The 22,257-nt window shown below is 35.8% G+C and overlaps 1 protein-coding gene and 1 non-coding gene across 3 annotated transcripts in view; one reads left to right on the top strand and one right to left on the bottom strand.

The window, feature by feature from the left end:
• Window positions 1-22,257, top strand: part of FNIP1 (folliculin interacting protein 1) — a 125,889-nt gene that overhangs the window by 86,878 nt on the left and 16,754 nt on the right. For both annotated transcript variants that reach the window (XM_036847001.1, XM_036847000.1), the window contains 4 exons: window positions 11,255-11,401; window positions 12,304-12,473; window positions 15,303-16,719; window positions 17,530-17,698. In XM_036847001.1, coding sequence (XP_036702896.1) covers window positions 11,255-11,401; window positions 12,304-12,473; window positions 15,303-16,719; window positions 17,530-17,698 — 1,903 coding nt within the window. The remainder of the gene's footprint in view (window positions 1-11,254; window positions 11,402-12,303; window positions 12,474-15,302; window positions 16,720-17,529; window positions 17,699-22,257) is intronic.
• On the bottom strand, window positions 5,175-5,281 carry LOC118893671. The gene has a single exon (XR_005019529.1). It is a non-coding gene; the product is annotated as a U6 spliceosomal RNA (small nuclear RNA).

The raw sequence follows: 22,257 nt of genomic DNA, 5'->3' as shown, positions 1-22,257 counted from the left end.
TTCAGGTTTTTCTTTTTTTTTTTTTGGTTAATATTAATGATACTGTGTTTATAATTTCAAACTTGAACTGTTCATTGATGGTATATAAGAATTCAATTGACTTTTGTATATTAACCTTATGTCCTGCAACCTTATATAACTGCCTCTTTATTCCAGGAGTTTTTTGGTCACTTCTTTCAGATTTTCTGAATAAAGCAATCGTAAGCAATCATGGCATCTGAGAATAAAGATAGATTTATGTCTTCCTTCCTAATCTGTATACCTTTTATTTCTTTTTCCTGCCTTGTTGCATTAGCAAGGGCTTCTAGTACGATGTAGGAAAGCAATGGTGAGAAGGTTCATCCTTGCCTTTTACCAGATCTGAGTGAGAAAGCTTCAAGTTTCTCACCATTAAGTATGAAGTTAGGTTTCTTATAGATACACTTTATCAAGTTAAAGAAGTTCCCTCTTTATTCCTGGTTTGCTGAGAGTTATTAATTATTGATTCAATTTTTAAAATAGGTATAGGACTATTCAGGTTATCTATTTCTTCTTGTGTGAGTTTTGGTAGTTTGTGTCTTTCAGGGAATTGGTCTGGTCCATCTAAGTCATCAAATTTGCAAGCATAGAGTTGTTCATATTACTTCTTAATTATCCTTTTAATGTCCATAGATCAGTGGTGATGGATCCCTCTTTTATTTCTAATATTAGTAATTTTTGTCATTTCTCTTTTTTGCTTGGTTATCTTGGATAGAAATTTATCAATTTTCAAAGAATCTTTGATCTTTTCAAAGAACCAGATTTTGTTTTATTTATTTTTTGTCTATTGATTTTGTCTTTAATTTCAATGATTTCTTTATCTAATTTTTATTTCTTTTCTCCTACTTGCTTTAGTTTTATGTTACTCATCTTCCTCTAGTTTCCTAAAGTTAAAGCTTAGATTATTGCTTTCAGATCTTTCTTTTTCCCTAATCGATGCATTCAGTGCTATGAATTTCCCTCTAAGCACTGCTTTTGCTGGATCCCACACATTTTGTTAAGTTGAATGAAAATTTAATTCAAATTATTTTAAAATTTCTCTTGAGATTTCTTCTTTGACCCTTATGTTATGCAGAAATATATTGTTAAAATCTCCAAGTATTTGGAGCTTTCCCATGTATCTTTCCTCTTTTTCTTTTTTACTTTTTATTTTATATTGGAGTAGAGTTGATTAACAATGTTGTGTTAGTTTCAGGTGAACAGCAAAGTGATTCAGTTATACATATAAATGTATCTGTTCTTTTTCAGGTTCTTTTTCCATTTGGGCTATTACAGAGTGTTGAGCAGAGTTCCCTGTGCTATAGAATAGGTCCTTGTTGGTTATCTGTTTTAAATATAGCACTGTGTACATGTCAATCCCAAACTTCCACTCTGCCCTTCCCCCACACCCTTACCCCATGGTAACAAGTTCATTCGCTAAGTCTGTGAGTCTGTTTCTGTTCTGTAAATAAGTTTTGTATCTCGTGTGTGTGTGTGTATATATATATATATATATATATAATTTTTTTTTTTAGATTCCGCATATAAGCGATATCATATGATACTTGTCTTTCTCTGTCTGACTTACTTCACTTAGTATGATAATCTCCAGGTCCATCCATGTTGATGCAAATGGCATTATTTCATTCTTTTTTATGACTGAGTAATATTCCACTGTGTATATATACCTCATCTTCTTTATCCATTCCTCTGTCGATGGACATTTAAGTTGTTTCCATGTCTTGACTATTGTAAATAGTGCTGTAATGGGCATTGGGATGCATGTAACCTTTCGAACCATGTTTTTCTCCAGATATATGTCCAGGAGTGGGGTTGCTGGATCATATGATAGCTCTGTTTTTAGTTTCTTAAGGAACCTCCATAGCAGCTGCACCAATTTACATTTGCACCAACAGTGTAGGAGGGTTCCCTTTTCTCCACACCCTCTCCAGCATTTATTGTTTGTAGACTTTTTGATGATGGCCATTCTGACTGGTGTGAGGTTATACCTCATTGTAGTTTTGATTTGCATTTCTCTAATAATTAACGATGTTGAGCATCTTTTCATGTGCCTCTTGGCCATCTGTATGTCTTCTTTGGAGAAATATCTGTTCAAGCCTTCTGCCCATTTTTTTATTGGGTTGTTTGTTTTTTGTGATATTGAGCTGCATGATCTGTTTGTAAATTTTGGAGATTAATCCTTTGTCAGTCACATCATTTGCAAATATTATCTCCCATTCTGTGGGTTGTCTTTGTGTTTTGTTTATGGCTTCCTTTGCTGTGTAAAAGCTTTTGAGTTTGATTAGGTTCCATTTGTTTATTTTTGTTTTTATTTCTCTTAGTAGGAGACAGATTGTAAAAGTTATTGCTGTGATTTATGTCAAAGAGTGTTCTGCCTATATTTTCCTCTAAGAGTTTTATAGTATCTGGTCTTACATCCATTTTGAGTTTATTTTTGTGTATAGTGTTAAATAATGTTCTAATTTCATTCTTTTACATGTAGTTGTCCAGTTTTCCTGGCACCATTTATTGAAGAGACTGTCTTTTCTCCATTGTACAGTTTTGCCTCCTTTGTCATAGATTAATTGACCATAGGTACATGGGTTTATTTCTGGGCTTTCTGTTCTTTTCCATTGATCTATATTTCTGTTTTTGTGCCAGTACCATACTGTTTTGATTACTGTAGCTTTGTAGTATAGTCTGAAGTCAGGGAACCTGATTCCTGCAGCTCTGTTTTTCTTTCTCAAATTTTCTTTGGCCTATTCCGCATCTTTTGTGTCTTCATACAGATTTTAAGATTTTTTTTCTAATTATGTGAAAAATGTCACTGGTAATTTGATAGGGATTGCATTGAATCTGTAGATTGCCTTGGATAGTATAGTCATTTTGAAAATATTGATTCTTCCAATCCAAGAACATGGTATACCTTCCCATCTGTTTGTGTCATCTTCGATTTCTTTCATCAGTGTCTTATAGTTTTCACAGTACAGGTCTTTTGTCTTCTCCGGTAGGTTTATTCCTAGGTATTTTATTCTTTTTGATGCAATGGTAAATGGGATTGTTTCCTTAATTTCTCTTTCTGATCTTTCGTTGTTAGTGTATAGGAATGCAAAAGATTTCTGTGCATTAATTTTGTATCCTGCAGCTTTGCTAAATTCATTGATGAGCTCCGGTAGTTTTCTGGTAGCATCTTTTGGATTTTCTATGTATAATATCATGTCATCTGCAGACAGTGACAGTTTTACTTCTTCTTTTCTAGTTTGGATTCCCTTTATTTCTTTTTCTTCTCTGATTGCCATGGCTAGGACTTCCAAAACTATGTTGAATAAAAGTGGCAACAGTCAGCATCCTTGTCTTGTTCCTGATCTTAGAGGAAATGCTTTCAGCTTTTCACCCTTGAGTATGATGTTAGCTGTAGGTTTGTCATATATGGCCTTTATTATGTTGAGGTATGCTCCCTCTGTGCCCACTTTCTGGAGAGTTTTTATCATAAATGGGTATTGAGTTTTGTCAAAAGCTTTTTCTGCATCTATTCAGATGATTATATCGTTTTTATTCTTCAATTTGTTGATGCGGTGTATCACACTGATTAATTTGTGGATATTGAAAACTTCTTGCATCCTTGGGATAAATCCCACTTGATCATAGTGTATGATCCTTTTAATGTGTTGTTGGATTTGGTTTGCTAGTATTTTGTTGAGGATTTTTCCGTCTATGTTCATTAGTGATATTGGCCTGTAATCTTCTTTCTTGGTGTTACCTTTGTCTGGTTTATGGCATCAGGGTGATGGTGGCCTCATGGAATGAGTTTGGGAGTGTTCCTTCCTCTGAGATTTTTTGGAATAGTTTCAGAAGGATAGGTGTTACCTCTTCTCTAAATGTTTGATAGAATTCGCCTGTGGAACCATCTGGTCCTGTATTGTATATTTGAAAGTTGTTAAGATTGTAGATCTTAAAAGTTTTCATCACGAGAAAAAATTTTTTTTGTTACTCTGTGAAGTGCTAAATGTAAAAACTAAACTTACTGTGGTAATCATTTCACAAAGTATACATATATCAAGTCATTGTGTTGTACATCTTAAAGTAATACCATATCAATGTCAATTATATCTCAGTAAAGCTGAAAAAAACTCAACTATATGTTAGTGATTTTCTTCCTGCTGGATATGTCATTTTCTGATAGAGAATGCTGAAGTTTCTAAGTATAATAGTGTATTTGCCTGTCAGTATTTTTTTCTCCCAGTTTTATTGAGATACAATTGGCATAAAGCACACTGTATAAGTTTACGGTGTACAGCATAATTATTTGACTTATATACATCATGAAATGAGTATCACAGTAAGTTTAGTGAACAACATCTCCCGTAGATAACAAAATTAAAGAAATTTTAAAAAATATTTTTCTTGCGATGAGAACTCAGGACTTACTCTCTTAACCACTTTAATGTATAACATACAGCAGTGTTAATTATATTTGTCTTGTATGTTACATCTTCAGTACCTATTTATCTTGTAACTGGAAGTTTGTAGTACCTTTTGACTGCCTTCATTCAAGTCCGTCTCCTCCCCGACACCTTACGTTATGTCATTGCTCTCTTCTTAAGTGCATACGTGTTAAGGTTTGTTATCTTCAATTATTGTCAGGATGGATGTCAAGGAGCTCGCCCCTTTGTTTTGTTTTAGGAGCTTTATGGTTTCAGGTCTTGCATTCAAGTCTTTAATCCATTTTGAGTTGATTTTTGTTTGTGGTGTAAGATAAGGGTCCAGTCATTTTTTACATGTGGTTGTCCAGTTTTCCTAGAACCATTTATTGAAGAGGCTATCCTATCTATATTGTATGTTTTTGGCTCCTCTGTCATAAATTAATTGACCATATGTATGCATGCATTTATTTCTGGGCTCTCTATTCTGTTCCATTGATTTACGTGTCTGTTTTTATTCCAATACCATACAGTTTTGATTATTATAGCTTTGTAACATAGTTTGAAATCAGGAGGCATGATGCCTCTTCTTTCTCAAGATTGCTTTGACCATTCAGGGTTTTATGTGGTTCCATACAAGTTTTAGGATTGTTTGTTCTATTTTTGTGAAAAATGCCATTGGATTTTTGTTAGGGATTGCATTAAATCTGTAGATTGCTTTGGATAGTATGAATGTGGTTTTTTTGTTGTTTTTTTTAAAATATGGAATGCTTCATGAATTCACGTGTCATGCTTGAGCAGGGACCATGCTAATCTTCTCTGTATCATTCTAATTTTATTATATGTGCTGCCGAAGTGAGCATGAACATGGTTTAATTCAAGTTGTTCAGTTGACTTTGGGCTGGAATTATTATAAATACATGTTTCAAACAATTCTTTTTGCTTATTTGCCTAAAAGAGTCCTGCAACATTTTTTTGAGTTTCATATTTTGCAGTATTACAAGGCACTGAGTCTTTGCCCTTGCACTTTGAGCTGTGTCATACATTATTGGATTAGTTTCTTTTCTGTGGTCACAAGCTTTGTGGCAAAAGGCCAAGAGTCTGTATTTGAGCTCTGAGGAAACTCTGTCATCATAGATCCAGCTGAGGTTACCAGGATAGTAAACATTGTCATGAGACTCATTCCTGGTAGAATACTGATCTTGCTCTTAGGTATACCCAGCATTTTGATTTATGAATTTTTTGAGTTAAATACCTATGAGGTAATTGCTATGATATAAGGTAGTATGAATGACCTAGCCTTAAAATTTTAATATTGCCTGAAATTTACAACATGTATGAGTTATAAAATCATTGTAGGGAATTCCCTGGTGGTCCAGTGGTTAGGAGTCTGTGCTCTCACTGACAAGGGCCCAGGTTGGATCCCTGGTCAGGGTAAAAAGATCCCGCATACTGTGCCGCACAGCCAAAAAAAAAAAACAAAAAATATTGTAAAAGTATATTCTGATTGTATACCTTCCTTTTTGTATTAGTTTATTTTACTTCAGTCACTGTGCAAATCTGAAAAACTATATAAGTTAGTTAGGCATCCTTGCAATATTTTAAACGTACTTTATAAACGTTTATAGTTTTTATTTAAGAAGTCTATTTGTAGAAGTACTTTAATATGTACAGTTGATCCTCATTGTTTACAGATTCTGTATATGTGAATTCACCTGCTTGTTAAAATTTATTTATAAACCTAAAATATACTTACAGTGATTTTATGATCGTTTGTGGACATATGCAGAGAAGTGAAAATTTTGAATGCCCTGACACACATTTCCAGATGAGGTCAAACAAGACAGTGCTCTGCATTTTTGTTTCAGCTCTCATTCTGTAAACAAGTGTCCTTTTCATGATCTATGTAGTGCCACTTTTTTTTAAGTGTTTTTTGCTTTTTGTTAGTGATTTTGCAATGAAAATTGGCCCTTGAAGACATTTTTCCAATGAAGACATACAGATGGACAAGAAGCACATGAAAAGATGCTTATTAACACCACTAATTATTAGAGAAATTCAAATCGAAAGGGCATTGAGGTACTACCTCACACTGGTCAGAATGGCCATCATTAAAAAGTCTACAAATAACAAATGCTGGAGAGGATGTGGAGAAAAGGGAACCCTCCTACACTGTTGGTGGGAATGTAAATTGGTGCACCCACTATGGAAAACAGTATGAAGGTTCTTTGAAAAAGTCAAAATAGAATTGCCATATGATCCAGGAATCCCAATCCTGGGCACATATCCAGAGAAAACTCTAATTTTGAAAAGATACATGTACCCCAATGTTCATAGCTGCACTATTCACAATAGCCAAGACGTGGAAACAACCTAAATGTCCATTGACAGATGAACAGATAAAGAAGATGTGGTACATATTTACAATGGAATACTACTCAGCCATAAAAAAGAATGAAATAATGTCATTTGCAGCAACATGGATGCAATAGAGATTATCATACTAAGTGAAGTAAGTCAGAAAGAGAAAGACAAATACCATGTGATAATCACTTATATGTGGAGTCTGAAATATGACACAGACGAATTTATTTACAAAACAGAAACACACTCACAGACATAGAAAACAAACTTATGGTTACCAAAGGGGAAAGGGGGAGGGGAGGGATAAAATTAGGAGTTTGGGATTAGTAGATACACACTACTATATAAAAAATAGGTAAACAACAAGGGCCTACTGTTATATCCCAGGAATCTGTATTCAATATTGTGTGCCAGAATGGAAAAGAATATATATATATTTAAAATGGAATCACTTTGCTGTATACTAGAAACTAACACAACATTGTAAATCAAATATACTTCAATTAAAAAAAATTGTGCACAAGCATAGTGTTGAAATTCTGTCTGATGTTTCTAAGTGCAAGAAGGTTGTAATGTGCCTTACAGAGAAAAATACATGTGTTAGGTGAGCTTTGTTAAGGCATGAGTCATAGTGCTGTTGGATGTGAATTCATTATTAACAAATTAACAGAATATTAAATAAAGTGTCTTTAAACAAAAACTCACATAAAACAAGATTATGTATTGATGGATTGACAAAAATGTTGTGACCAGAGACTCACAGGAACCTAACTCTGTATTTCCCTCAGGAACAGTGATTCACAGTTCACTAATTCAGTGTTCGTGTTGACTTTATAGAACATTACTGCAAATGATGAGAGGCTATCATTCTTAATTTTTAAATTAAGTGTTTATTTATATCTAGCAGTTAGGTAATTTTTAAAGTATGTGATTATTTGAAACCAGATGATTAATGAATTTTGGGTAGTTGAGAAGAGGAAGGACATGTAGACACAAGTCCTGAAACCTAGAGAAGTAAGAAGTATGTTTAGTTAGCATTGCTGCCTGGCAGAGGTGAAGTACTTGGATTTTTACTTAGACTTCATGCATATCAGTGAAAACTAAATCATGTCAACAGTTTCCTTCCAACTGAAGGAGTCTTCCATTCTGTAGGGACAGACCAAGAAAAATAAAGGGTCAGATGACTGAAAATACTTGCCCTTCTTACCATTCATGGGTAGGGAATAACCATTAAAGGGGGAAGAGAGCAAGCATCATTACTTCTACGTTGTTAATGACAACACAGAGTTGTATATAGTGAGAAGCACTATTGTGTAATTAATTTTTTTTCCTTCTTTGCACTTGATACACTCCAAGGTCATGGTACATATTTTTAAACAGCAAAACACTATAAAGCTAATGTCCTCAGTGGCCCATTATACTAATGTTAGTAATATGACTCTGACCCATGACACATAGACTTGCAGCAGACAATATTATGCTGAAGAAATTCATGGAAAATGAATTGATCAGCTTGTTCATTTAATCAAAAAGTTTATTTTATTCAAAAGTACATTCACGTGGTTAAGAAGCAAAAAATATATATACTGACAGTTCTAATAATGAAAAATAAATGAGCCCTGTCCTACCTCTCCCATCCCCATTCTTACTGCTGAAGAACATTCTCTTTTAACTCTTAAATATTCCTTTTGTTATTTACCTCCATATTATTAAATAATATACCTAGTGTAGATATTTCTTGATTTATCAATTGTAGAACATATTTATCTCCTGCCATAAATTCATACCTGATCCTTTGTCCTTTTAGCCTTTCAGTATAGTTTTAGCACTATCTTGTCTTTCAACTTTGGTAAATTATCTGTATTCTCTGATAATTTATTTTCCTCTATTTTCTCTCCAATATATTTTGTTAGAAACTGACACTCCTGGATTGATCTTCTATGTCTCTTTTCTTTCATGTTTTTCTTCTCTTTTTCTGACTTTATTATTTTCTATTTCCTCTAGAGTCATTTTGTGTGTGTGTGTTTCTATCTTTCTGTTTGTGTCCCTCTTTCCTTGGAGGCTTTCTCTATATATCAATATTTTGGTTGCCCATTAAGAGTGAGAGTGAGGGCTTCCTTGGTGGCGCAGTGGTTGAGAATCTGCCTGCCAATTCAGGGGACACGGGTTCTAGCCGTGTTCTGGGAGGATCCCACATGCCGCGGAGCAGCTAGGCCCATGAGCCACAACTACTGAGCCTGCGCGACTAGAGCCTGTGCTCCGCAACGAGAGGCCGCGATAGTGAGAGGCCCACGCACCGCGATGAAGAGTGGCCCCCGCTTGCCACAACTAGAGAAAGCCCTCGCACAGAAACAAAGACCCAACACAGCCAAAAATAAATAAATAAATAAATAAATATTTAAAATAATACAGACATACATTAAAAAAAAAAAAAAAAGAGTGAGGCACCAAAATACAGGTTGGGGTGCAGATTGGAGAACCTCACTTCAGAGCAGTGTTGCTCAACTTTTTTCATTTTCACTGCCTGAAGGAACATATTTAAACATTTTTCCCCATAATTGCTGCCTCTGCCATGGAATTTTAATACCACAAAATTTACTGTATATCTGTTTGTGTACTGTGAAAGATTCAAATATCAGGGAGGGTTTGGGCATGTCATTTCTCTGGGCTGGTCAGTTGCTACATCTGCTCTCCTATCTTTAGTTATTCTGTGGGAAGATGGGGTGGAGGGTAGGGGGTCACCAACCATTTATGGCCCTTGAATTAGTCTCTTAGTTTATAGTCTAACTGCTGCCCTCCTTTTTACCAGGCACTTTTGAGTCCTTAGACTCTTCTTGCTTCAGTGGGGTAAATTAGCTCCTCTCTGTACATTACCACCCCATGAGCACCATAACCCATTATCTTCCTCTACCCTAGTACTTCAGTTAACATTCTTCTCTGTGTTTTGTCTTCTAGAATTTTATTAAACCTGTAATTTTAATTTTCACTAAAGTTCCTCTTCAGTTCTATTTGTTGTAGTGATTCATTTGTTTTTAAATCATTAAGTAGTGTTCATTTGGGGCATCAGAACTGAAAGGGGATAAACATATGTGCTCAGTTTTCCATCCTATCTGGACATCTTTAATAGTCTTTAAAAAATAAGCCTTTTCAATATCGCTAGTTTATATTCGTCATACTTTTCTCTGTAAGATACCTGTAATTTTTTTCCATTCATTTATAAGTTCTCAGCAGTTATTTTATGCCCTACTAAAAATTCATTAATGTGACCTGTATTTGTCACTTTTATTTATGGTAATGTATCATGTTCATATTGGGTTGAGATTTAATAAAACTTGTACAAGCAACAGAATTCTTTTCCTTTTTTGAATTCTGGGTATTAGAAAATTATACTGAGGTAGGTATCAGAGCTTTGTGGAGATCTCAGAGAACTTTCTAGAGCTGTACTCTCTAATACAGTAGCCATTAGCCACATGTGTTTATTTAAATTAATTTAATTACAACTAAATAAAATTTTAAATCCATTTCCCCAGTCACACTGGCCACATTTCAGGTATTCAGTAATCACATATGGCTAGTGGCTACCATGTTGGACAGCACAGATATAGAACATTCCTATCATTGCTAAAAGTTCTGTTAGACAGCACTATTCTAGAGAGTAGAAAGTAGGACACCATTCTGTAGCTTCTAAGAGATCGACTAGTTTCTTAAGCCCCAACTTTGCAGGAGTTGCTTAGTATGGTGAGTGTATAGGACTTTGCTGAACAGATATTAATGTAAAAGGAAAAGAATTGACATCTTAAAGGTATCCTCTAAAGCTGTTAGTAAAGAGTGCAAGTCACAAGACTAGCTATTATCTAAATAAGTGCAGGAGACAGCCAGAAAAGCACTGTGATAACTGCAATAATCCTCTTTTGTGTTGATTCAAGGGAAAACTTCAGAAAATTGAGAGAGAGTCATATAGCATGCATATATATTGTCCTCGTCATTCTTCAGAACTTTACTAAGGAGTCTCAGCATAGGCAATAAAATGATGCTGATAAACTATTGTTGTGAGTGGGTATTATCCATAAGCTATTACCTCACTTAATATTTTTGTTTTCTATGTTGATTATTTGCAATATATTTACGTATAGCTTATAACCTTGGAAACGTAGAACTGGAAAGGGTCTAGAAATTACCTAGTCCTTTCCTTTCATTTTACAGGTAAGGGAAGCTGATGCTTAAAGTAGGGAGATAATTTACCCAAAGGCACACAGCCTTTGAGGGCAGAGCCAGCACCAGAACCAACACATTTTGAGGTCATGTATAAAACCTTTCCCTTGGTACTATGCTAATGACAAAGAAAGACTTGATTCATTGTCTTTCTCAAAAGCTTTAATAATCTAGATGTGAGACCCAAGCCAGCAACATTATTATTAAGAGTATGTAATTCTGGGAACTATGAATTTTATAATGTGTTTTCCTCTTTTTAGAACAACAATTTGTAATCTTTACACAATGCCACGAATTGGAGAGCCTGTCTGGCTTACAATGATGTCGGGGACTCCAGAAAAGAACCAGCTTTGCCATCGTTTCATGAAGGAGTTCACTTTTCTAATGGAAAATGCTTCCAAAAATCAGTATGGCCTGCCCTCCCTCCCTCCCTTCCTTCCCTCCCTCCCTTCTTTCCCTTAACTATCTTAGCTATTGTTTACTATAACTAGATATCTAGATTGTGATCAAGTTCAAGTACAAAGGTGAAAGAATTAATCATTATCTTTGGAATTATTTCATATTATTAATGAGCAAGACAGAATTATAAAAGATAACTAAGATAATTACAAGACAGGGTATGGAAGAAGACCAAAGAACCTTATGAATGAGAAACAGTAAAAATGTCTTTAATTGTGTGTTAAATTAAAATTCCTGACATCTTACAGAACTCTCTGAGGCTTCCCATTTTTCGTGAATTGTATCCATGAATGCGGTTTCATTCTATAGAAAAGAAGTTTAAAAATATATAGGGAAGTGCCAGGATTCCAATAATACATTTTTAGTGTGGTAGTTTATCATATTGTTTTCTTCTAATCATCAAATTCTTAGAATCCAGATGAGTAATTTGGGTGTTTTTATTCTCTTTGATGGTAAACAAAGTTTTCGTAATACTTTCCTTCATTTTCCTTTTCAGTAATTTGGATATGTATAGACTTCCTGGTTGATTCATTAATATATGTGTATTTTAAACACTGAAAAGAATCCATAGTTTCTCAAGTAAAATGGCATTTTTGTTTTTTAATTATGAGTAGAAATAGCTCCTTGTGAACGCTGTCTTTATTTTAAGGATTTTTCTTTTAACTTCTACCCAACCAAAAAAATTTATTAACTTTTGTTTTCGTCCTGGTGATATACCTATCCTTCCTTCCATCCTCTCCTTTCTTATGATGTTTGGCCATGTACCCTCTCTGCTTTATTCTGTCACTGCATTTTGCTTGAAGTTTTATGAAAGCAGATTAGAATCTGATAGGATGAATTTTGTTTTCAGATTCTTGCCAGCACTCATTACTGCAGTTCTGACCAATCATCTTGCCTGGGTTCCAACAGTCATGCCAAATGGACAACCACCTATAAAAATATTTTTAGAAAAACATTCCTCTCAGAGTGTGGACATGTTGGCAAAGACTCATCCGTATAACCCACTTTGGGCACAACTGGGTATGTATTCTGAAAACCCTTACATTTATGCATTATACTTAGACTTTTGTGTAACTGTCTGGAGTTATTTTATGGCAAAAATAAATAGAGAAAAATTAAGTGCTCTCTTTTCCCCCTTCCTTTCTAGAGCATTTCTTCCTTACTTGTCATTTCATAACTGCTAAATTGTCTTATCCCCATCTTATGTTTACTATCATTCCTTATAGGTAGAGACCTGCAGCTGGAACAAAAGGAGCAGGATGATGGCTGGTTTATTAGTAACTTCAGGGTCTTCAGGGTGTTTTGTGTTAGGTACTTTGCCTAGAAAGAATGAATCAACAAAGTCACCTATGATCGCTAGAATAAATGTTTAACTGAGAAGCAGTCATTGAGGTTTCCATTGTTCCACCTTTGTTTGTTGAGTAATTTTTGAAAATCTTTCTCTTAGTGCTTGGTACCCCACTAAATAAATGGGTAACAGGAGAGAGGGGTTAGTTGATGAGCTGACAGTCATTAGGAAGTCAGTGTAGCATGGTGCTTAAATTTAAGCATAGGCTGTGGAGTCAGGCAGACCATGTTTGAATCACAGTTTCCCTATTTGTAAAGTGGGGATAATAGTAAATAGTACAGGGAGTTCCCTGGTGGTTTAGTGGTTAGCATTGGGTGCTTTCACTGCCTTGGCCCGGGTTCAGTCCCTGGTTGGGGAACTGAGATCCCACAAGCCGTGCAGTGTGGCCGAAAAATAAAATAAAATAAATAGTAAATACTTCATAATGTGAAAAGTAAATGAGATACTGTGAGAACAGTGCTTAGGACAGTGGCTGGTAAATGTAGTTGCTGTTACTCCTACTCTTAGTCTATTGCTATTTGGTGATGGGGGGAGGAGTATGGTGAGAACGTTTTGGTGATCTGGTAGAAACTTAAACTTCCCTTAGGTGGTTATGGTGAGTGAGCTTGCCAGGCAGATTGTAATGTGGCTTATTAACTCATATAACCAACCAACCTCCCTCTCTTCATTCCTACTCTTTCTATTTCTTCTCTCCCTCCCTCCTTTTCCTCCCTCCTTTTGCTTTCCATATATATTTTGATATATATGTCAAAATGTATATGCCTCTGAAACCATCACCAAAATCAAGATGGTGAACATATTCATCACTACAAAAGTTTCCTCATGCCCTTTGTAATCCCTCCCTCCTATTCCTCCCTACTCTGCCTGTTCACTGTTCCTTATACTCAGGTAGCCACTGGTCTGCTTTCTGTCACTGTAGATTAGTTTGCATATTCTAGACCTATATATAGATGGAATCATACACTAAGTGCTTTTGTTTCGTCTGAGTTCTTTCATTCAACGTAATTATTTTGAGATTCACCTATGTTGTATGTATTAATAGTTAATTCCTTTTTAATGCTAAGTAGTATTTCATTGTATGAATATTAACTTACCTTTTTTCAAACCGAGTAATTCAGTAGTTTTTTTTTTTTAATTTGAACATTTCAAATCTGTTTTCAATTCTACAGTCATTTATTGAATGCACAATATATCTAAGGCTCTGTGCAAAGAACCCTGGAGGGTATAAAGATGAATGATATCTAGTCCTTGCCTTTAAGAAGTGACAGTCTTATACTGTAGGTAAAGTATATGTGGGCAGTAATGATAATTCAAATAGGAACTATAAAAAATGACAAGTTCAGTGGGAGTTCAATTAGGGAAGTTTACTTTTGTCCAAGGGAGGATGCTTGGGTGGGAAACTTTGGACTGGCAGAGATACAGAGGGAAGGGAAAGTACATAGCATGAGTAAAGGGGTCTAGGTGTTAAAAGTGCTGAGCACATTCACGGATCCAGATTAAGTGGGACTTTGGGTGAATAAAGATGAAATAGGGAAACTATTAGAAGATAACCTGGAAAAGTGAGGTGGAACCAGTCATGAAAGACTCATTTACCATACCAAAGCAGTTTCAATTTATTTGGTTGTTAGTGGAAACCTTGGGAGTAGTTTTGAACAGTGGCATGATGGTACTAGAGCCAGTTTCTTAGCCAGAGGAGAAAATTTATCATAGTACAGTCTGTAGTATATTATTTGAGACCTATTTATGTTTGTTCCTTTAAAAAGTGTGGGGTTCTTATAAAGTAAAAATAGAGATTCTTTAAATGTGTATACTGACAACTTGCAAAACTTGAATTAAATCCCCCTCCTCCTTTTTTAAATGTAATGGCTGTTTGTGTGTAATATGGCTAACAGAAGTGAAAATGAATCACAAGGCTAAATGTGTTGCCCTTTTGGGTCTATCCTGAGTACCCAACCCTCTAGGGAATAGAATGGAAAGGAAAATGGGTTTTTAAAAACACGGGAGTTAATGTGAGGTCCTTGGTAGGGCAGCAACAGGTGAAGTTCAGGAATATGATTTAAATCAAGGAAGGTTAAGTGTGTGATGTGACTACTTCAGCTCTGTTCCATTTCACTACTACTCCTTTCCTCTCCTTGGTCCCCAGCAGATGTGCTTTTGCACATAATACTTCAGTCAGTACTTCTCCACCCATATAAAGTGCTCTGCAAGGGGACTGGCACAGAGCATGTTCTTGGTGACTTTCACAACTGACTGTTTGCTTGTGGTTTCAGCACCTTATTAGCATCTGCTTAAGGAGGAAGGTAGAAAGCCCATCCATTCACCTTTCTCTTTGGTTAAGACCATTCATCTCATCCTAGTCCTGAATAATCACTCACCTATTAAGGAACCAAGAGTAAAATCTGAACTACCCCTCATAAAATAATAGTAGGTTTCTGATAATTGAAAATAGCCTGCTTAGTATGAGTAGAGGATGTGTCCATTAACTGATTTTTCCATTTCAGGAGACTTGTATGGCGCTATTGGCTCTCCTGTACGGTTAGCAAGGACTGTGGTAGTTGGTAAACGACAAGACATGGTCCAGAGGCTGCTTTATTTTCTTACTTACTTCATAAGATGCTCTGAACTTCAAGAAACCCATCTTTTAGAAAATGGAGACGATGAAGCCATTGTTATGCCAGGCACAGTAATTACTACCACTTTAGAGAAAGGTGAAATCGAAGAATCTGAGTATGTGCTTATCACAATGCATAGAAACAAAAACAGTTTGCTCTTCAAAGAGTCAGAAGAAACAAGGACTCCTAACTGTAACTGTAAATATTGCAGTCGTCCGCTCCTTGGGCAAAATATAGAGAATGTTTTGCGACAAGAGAGAGAAGATATTCAAAACAGCTCTAAGGAGCTGCTAGGAAATTCAAACGAGTGCCGAATGATTTCTCCTTCTTCTGACTGCCAAGAAGAAAATGCTGTTGATGTTAAACAGTGCAGAGATAAATTAAGAACTTGCCTTGACACCAAGTTAGAAACAGTTGTTTGCACAGGATCTGCTCCAGTGGACAGATGTGCATTGTCAAAGTCAAGCTTAGAGCCTGCAGAGGAATCATGGCAGAGTGAGGAATTGCTAGATTCAGGTAATCACACAGGTAAAGTGTTCAGATCCACAGGAATGGTTGTGGAAAAAAAACCTCCAGATAAACTTGTGACAGCTGCATTTTCTTGTGAGGCAACCCAAACAAAGGTTACTTTCTTGATTGGGGATTCTATGTCACCCGACTCAGATACTGAACTCCGGAGTCAGGCAGTAGTGGATCAGATTACCAGGCATCACACCAAATCACCGAAGGAAGAAAGAGGGGCTGTTGATCAGCATCAAGAAACTGCACAAACAACTGAATCTGGAGAGCCTGATGTACCGAACATGGTATCTGGAGAGCCCTGTGAACTTCCCTGCTGGAATCATTCAGACCCCGAAAGCATGAGCTTATTTGATGAATATTTTAATGATGATTCAATTGAAACCAGGACTATTGATGATATTCCAGTTAAAACAAGTACAGACAGTAAAGAACACTGCTGTATGTTAGAGTTTTCAAAAAGATTTTATGCAAAAAATAGCAAACAGAACAATGAATTTTGTAAATGTGTAGGAACGGTTCACCAAGATTCATGTAAAACCTGCTTTCCTCAGCAAGACCAAAGAGATACACTCTCCATTCTTGTCCCCCATGGGGATAAAGAGAGTTCAGAGAAAAAAGTTGCTGTGGGAGCTGAATGGGACATTCCAAGAAATGAAAGTTCAGATAGTGCCCTTGGGGATAGTGAAAGTGAAGATACAGGTCATGATGTGACTAGACAAGTAAGCAGTTATTATGGAGGAGAGCAAGAAGATTGGGCAGAAGAAGATGAGATACCTTTTCCTGGGTAAGTACAAAGTTTTAGCCTTTTATAGAACCTATAAAGATATGTACCATTCTTCTGTTTAGCTCATCTCTGAAAGTTGGTAGTAGCTAATATAAAAGAAGAGACCATTGTTCTGGACAAATACTCTTTTATTATCACGTGCTCCTACTTATAAGAAGGATTAAAGGCTAAGCCCCACAGGTACCCCAGAAAAGGTTTGTGAAGGCATTAGAGAAAAGTTATGTTGGTGTGTGGGAGATTGCTTACTGCCTAGGAGTTTTCATTTAGCAGTGAGTTATGCTGCCCAGAAAGGACCTGTGCTGAGCCTGGCAACTAGGGAGAGGTAATCACTGAGAGAAGGTAGGAAATAGCTGTTAGAAATAAGTTTGGAAATAAGAGGAAAGTATAGAATGGATACTCTTGGTCAAGAATACAAGGAAAAGATTCATACATGAGAAGTGTTATATACCAAGCTTCGGGTTTGTGAGTTATTTATACTTTGTTTTGGATGGTGGTTTCCATAATTTGATTGTATTAAGAATGTGTTACATACACAAGGGACAGCATTCCTAAAGTCTGTTACGAAAGATTTATGTTCACCTCATTACAGAGTTGTCCATCAGACCCTTTTTTGGATAGGAAGGAGTATTTTGTGGTCTCATTGAGCCCTTAAGCCAGTTTTTATTTAAGGATGATTTTACTATTAGTATATTTTGTAAAGAATGGTGGTACTGGAAATGTGGACTAGTAGAGTCCAATTTTTTGTGTGTGTGTTGGTAAAATATATTTATTACTGATTAGGTATGCCTTCTTTTGGAACTTTTCTTGCAGGTCAAAGTTAATTGAAGTGAGTGCTGTTCAGCCCAATATTGCCAACTTTGGGAGGTCCTTGCTGGGTGGCTACTGCTCTTCTTATGTGCCTGACTTTGTTCTTCAAGGAATTGGGAATGATGAGAGGCTCCGTCAGTGTTTAGTGTCAGATTTGTCTCATGCTGTGCAGGTAAGTGACCTTCACTGCTCTTAAATTTATTTAGAACGAACTCTGTTAACCAGTAAAACCCAAAATTGCCTTATTTTTGGTCACACTTCAGTGTGTAATACAATTGTTGTTCTCTAAATCCTTTATATGTAATAACCTGCATGTTTGTACCTGTCATTGTGAAAGCAAGTAGAGAGTCCCAGGAATCTATCAAATTGGAAATCAGAAAATACTGTGTGTATTCATAGATGTTCATCACTAGGTTATTTATAATATCAAAATATTGCAAATGCTTAAATGTGAATGGAATTAATTTTCATTGCTGGTATATAGTACAATTGATTTTTGTATATTGCTGTTGTATCCTGCCACTTTGATGAGCTCTTTTATTAGTTCTCATAGTTTTTTTGTGTGTATTCTTTAAGATTTTCAACATACAGGCTCATGTTATCTTCCTTTCCAGTCTGGGTGCCTCTTTTTCTTTTTCTTGCTTGATCGTACAGGCTAGAACCTTCAGTACAATGTTGCATTGAAGTGCTGATAGTGGACATCCTTGTCTTGTTCCTTTTCTTAGGGGGAAAACATTGAGCCTTTAATTATTAAGCATGATGTTAGCTGTTAGATTCTTATAAGATGCTCTTTATCAGGTGGATAAAGTTCCCTTCTGTTCCTAGTATTTTGAGTTTTCTGTCCCCCACGCCCTTAAATCATGAATGAGTGTGGGGTTTTGTCAAATACTTTTCCTGTGTCTATTGAAATGATCATGTGAGTTTTTCTTCTTTAAACTGTTAATGTGATAGATTACATTGATCGATTTTTAGATGTTAATCCAATCCTTGTATTCCTAGGGGGGAAAAAACCCACTTGGTCATGGTATATAGTACTCATATAGCATATGAGTTGACTTCTGTGTATGGTGTAAGATAGTGGTCCAGTTTCATTCTTTTGCAATGTGGCTGTTCAGTTTTGTTTTTTTTTAAATTTATTAATTAATTTATTTATTTTTGGCTGTGTTGGGTCTTCGTTGCTGGGCGCGGGCTTTCTCTAGTTGTGGCGAGCAGGGGCTACTCTTTGTTGCAGTGCGCGGGCTCCTCATTGCAGTGGCTTCTCTTGTTGCGGAGCATGGGCTCTAGGCACGCAGGCTTCAGTAGCTGCAGCACACAGGCTCAGTAGTTGTGGCTCACAGGCTCTAGAGTGCAGGCTCAGTAGTTGTGGTGCAAGGGCTTAGGTGCTCCACGGCATGTGGGATCTTCCCAGACCAGGGCTCAAACCCGTGTCCCCTGCATTGGCAGGCAGCTTCTTAACCACTGTGCCACAAGGGAAGTCGCTGTTCAGTTTTTTAAGCACCATTTATTGAAGAAACTGTCCTTCCTTCATTGTATATTCTTGGGTCCTTTGTCATAAGTTAATTGAGCATATATACATGGGTTTACTTCTGTGTTCTCTATTCTCTGTTGCTCAACTTTTAAAACAACTTTTCTTCGTTTTATTGTTATAAATAACACTGATACTCTTGCTGTGTTTTATGAATTTAAGATGATTTCTTTAGGCTAGATTCCCAGAAATGAAGTTACTGGCCAGTTTTTAAGCTTAGAAGTATTTTCATGTTCTTGTTGCATGTTTTGTAGTTTCTTCTCCAAAAGACAATACTAGTTTGAACAGCAGTTTGTAATGTCCCTAAAACCTGTTCCCTTTACAACATTGGGGTTCGCTCTCTTCTTTTAAAAAAAAGATAACTGAAGAAAACTGGCTAGTTTTGAGGAAGGTGCACTGAAGTTGATTTGGTACATTTTGAGTTTAAAAGTGCATTCTGCAAGGCCATGTTTGAATGCCTAGAAGGCAACTGAAAAAATCAGGTTTTGTAATGTGGTGGAGATCTAGGAGTATCTGCTAGAGAGGAGATACTTAAAGATTTGGGAGTTTATGTATTGAGATTCTGGAAATGCCTGGGAGAGAAAAAGGGCTGGTAGGATTGTGGATACATTCGTATTGTAGAAGTTATGGAACTCAGAGAAAAAGGTTTAAAAAAAAATTAAGCTTTAGATTCACTGAATTTAGATTCATATGAATTCCCATCCACATACTTTAGATTCATATGAATTCCCATTCATATACTTCCTATTTTGTGACTCGGAAGTATTTGAGGCTGGATACAAACTTAGTATTGTGGAGGAGACTACTATAATATGTCAGTTGAGAATATGCCCCCATGGGGTGTAGGCTGTTTCTTCCAGAAGTTGATGATGAAGCGAAAGGACTGAAATTCGTTAAATTGAAATTTTATCCAGTTAGGACATTGCTTATAATAATCCACTGTGTGAAAACAAGCAATTTCAGAATGAATGACTGGCACTGCCCCCTTTTTTCTTTAACAACTCCTAAAATGAGTTTGATTTGGATTATTTCTAATCTCAAACTTGGGATTTAGACCCTTCTTTCTTGGGAAACTACTGATGTGGGCTCATTTTCCTTTTTCTTACCAAAAAAATAGCTTTTAAAATCTTAGCCACGTGACTTTTGATTGAGGAGCTATAAAGTTAATTTCTAAAGTGGTTTTTAACCCTTGAAAATAAAAGGTATATTTCATAGCAGTTTCCCCATTATCGGTTTAGACATTTCCTTGTGAGGATAGTAGATGAACACCCATCATAATTCTCATCTCCTAAAGATGCCCACTGCTTTTGAAAGTAGTATCTTCCTTTAACAGTTTGTTTTCCACTTTAATTATTTGATCATATCTCCTGTATTATTTTTCTTTTATAACCACAGAGGTAGTTATGTTAAATATATATTCACTATTGTTTCTTAAAAAAGTAAGATATACCTTACATCTTTAGGTGTATATACCATTTCCAAAATTATGTTTCAGTAATGAAGTTGATGAATAGAAAAATGTTATATCCTTGCTAAGAGTTGAATAAGAAATATTTAAGTACGATTTTATAAAAACAAATATAAAGTTTAGAGTTCCATGGAAAGTCTTCACAATGTATCTTTCCACGCTTCTTACTTGCCATTCTCTTCTTCCCCACTTCTCAGTATCATTTTTCACAAATTTGGTTACATCCATCTACTTCTATCTTCGAGTCTTCTCATGATATTCCCTCTTACAGAATTATCCATATTCCTCTCCCATTTTTTGCTAGGAATCCTATTCATCCTATTCAGTGTCATATCCCTATGTCCCTTCCACTGTGTAACTCCCAGTCACACAGAACCCACTTTTGCCCTCCTCTGGTACCGCAGCACTTGGTTACTATTTTGTCTATTACACAAGTATTTTCATAGCCACATGTATTTCTTTTTATCGCCCTCATAAGACTGTGAGCTCCCTTCTCTTTGTTTCCTTAGCATTGAGCAAAAAGCTTTATTCAAAGTGGTTATTAACTGGGCAAAGGGATATCCTTTGGGGGTGCCAAACTTGGGTTTATACAGGAGTAAACTTAACATTCTTGCTATGAAATTTTAGTAACAATAAAAGTTATAAAGGAAAAAGGCCATTGGGTTCAAGATTGTAGTTTATATTTCAGTCTTATTGCTGTTAATTCATTTGTCCAGTGGTGAAGAAATCCTTACCTTTCCAAATAGAAAAAAATTAAAGTATTGAGCATCTCTTTCTTATGGTGGTGCTGTGTACTTAATTGTCATTTTTGGTCTTTGTGTGTAAACCGTGGGAAACCAAGGGCACAGCCATATGCCTGTGGTCCTTTTATCTGTATATGTGAGTTAAAAAATTTTTTTTTCACTATGTGTTAAATTTTCTAATTAGAAAAGTATCCTTTAGGTGAATGCTTCTGATAGAAATTTAAACAATATATACAAAGCAAAAAGTAAAAATCCTTCTTCATACTCTTAATATTCCATACTTCTTCACAAAGATCTTTATGATAGTTTGATTTGAGTATTTTCGTTCTTTTTTCTATACATATGCATTTAGATATAGATCTGAATTTTTTTTTAAAATTATTTTTTAAAATATATTTATTTATTTATTTTGGCTGTGGTGGGTCTTAGTTGTGGCATTTGGACTCTTAGCTGCACCATGCATGCGACATCTAGTTCCCCGACCAGGGATCAAACCCAGGTCCTCTGCATTGGGAGCGCAGAGTCTTACCCACTGGACCACTAGGGAAGTCCCCTGTATTTTTAAAAACATAATTGGGGTATAATGTGTATGTGTGTGTATGTAGTGACTTTTTTTTTTTTTTTTTCCATTTAAGCATGTATCCTGGAAAGACATGTTAGTACCTGTTGATTTGTCTCCTTTTTAACTGTTATATCCATACTCTGGATATACATCTGTAAAACAGAAAAAACCTGGCATACGTAGCCAGGAAGGGATAATCAAGGGATAGCCTCTGAGGTGCTCAAGGAAATTAATGCCTGACTGGATGGGGTAGTTAGCACAGAACGTTATCATTGACTTCTTCATGTGAATTTATTTCCTACCGATTTTTAAAATATTTAGCTCTTCCAAGGTAAAAACATTTTCTTTCAGTTGCCTGGCACATAGTTGGCACTCAGTAAATTTGTTGAATGAATGAATGATCAAAATACTGGTGACATTCAAGTTCTGGATT

This window comes from Balaenoptera musculus, chromosome 3 (assembly GCF_009873245.2).
Source record: "Balaenoptera musculus isolate JJ_BM4_2016_0621 chromosome 3, mBalMus1.pri.v3, whole genome shotgun sequence".
Classification (NCBI taxonomy): Eukaryota; Metazoa; Chordata; class Mammalia; order Artiodactyla; family Balaenopteridae; genus Balaenoptera; species Balaenoptera musculus.
Note: the sequence above shows the minus strand (reverse complement) of the source record. Positions and strands in the feature narration are given on the sequence as shown.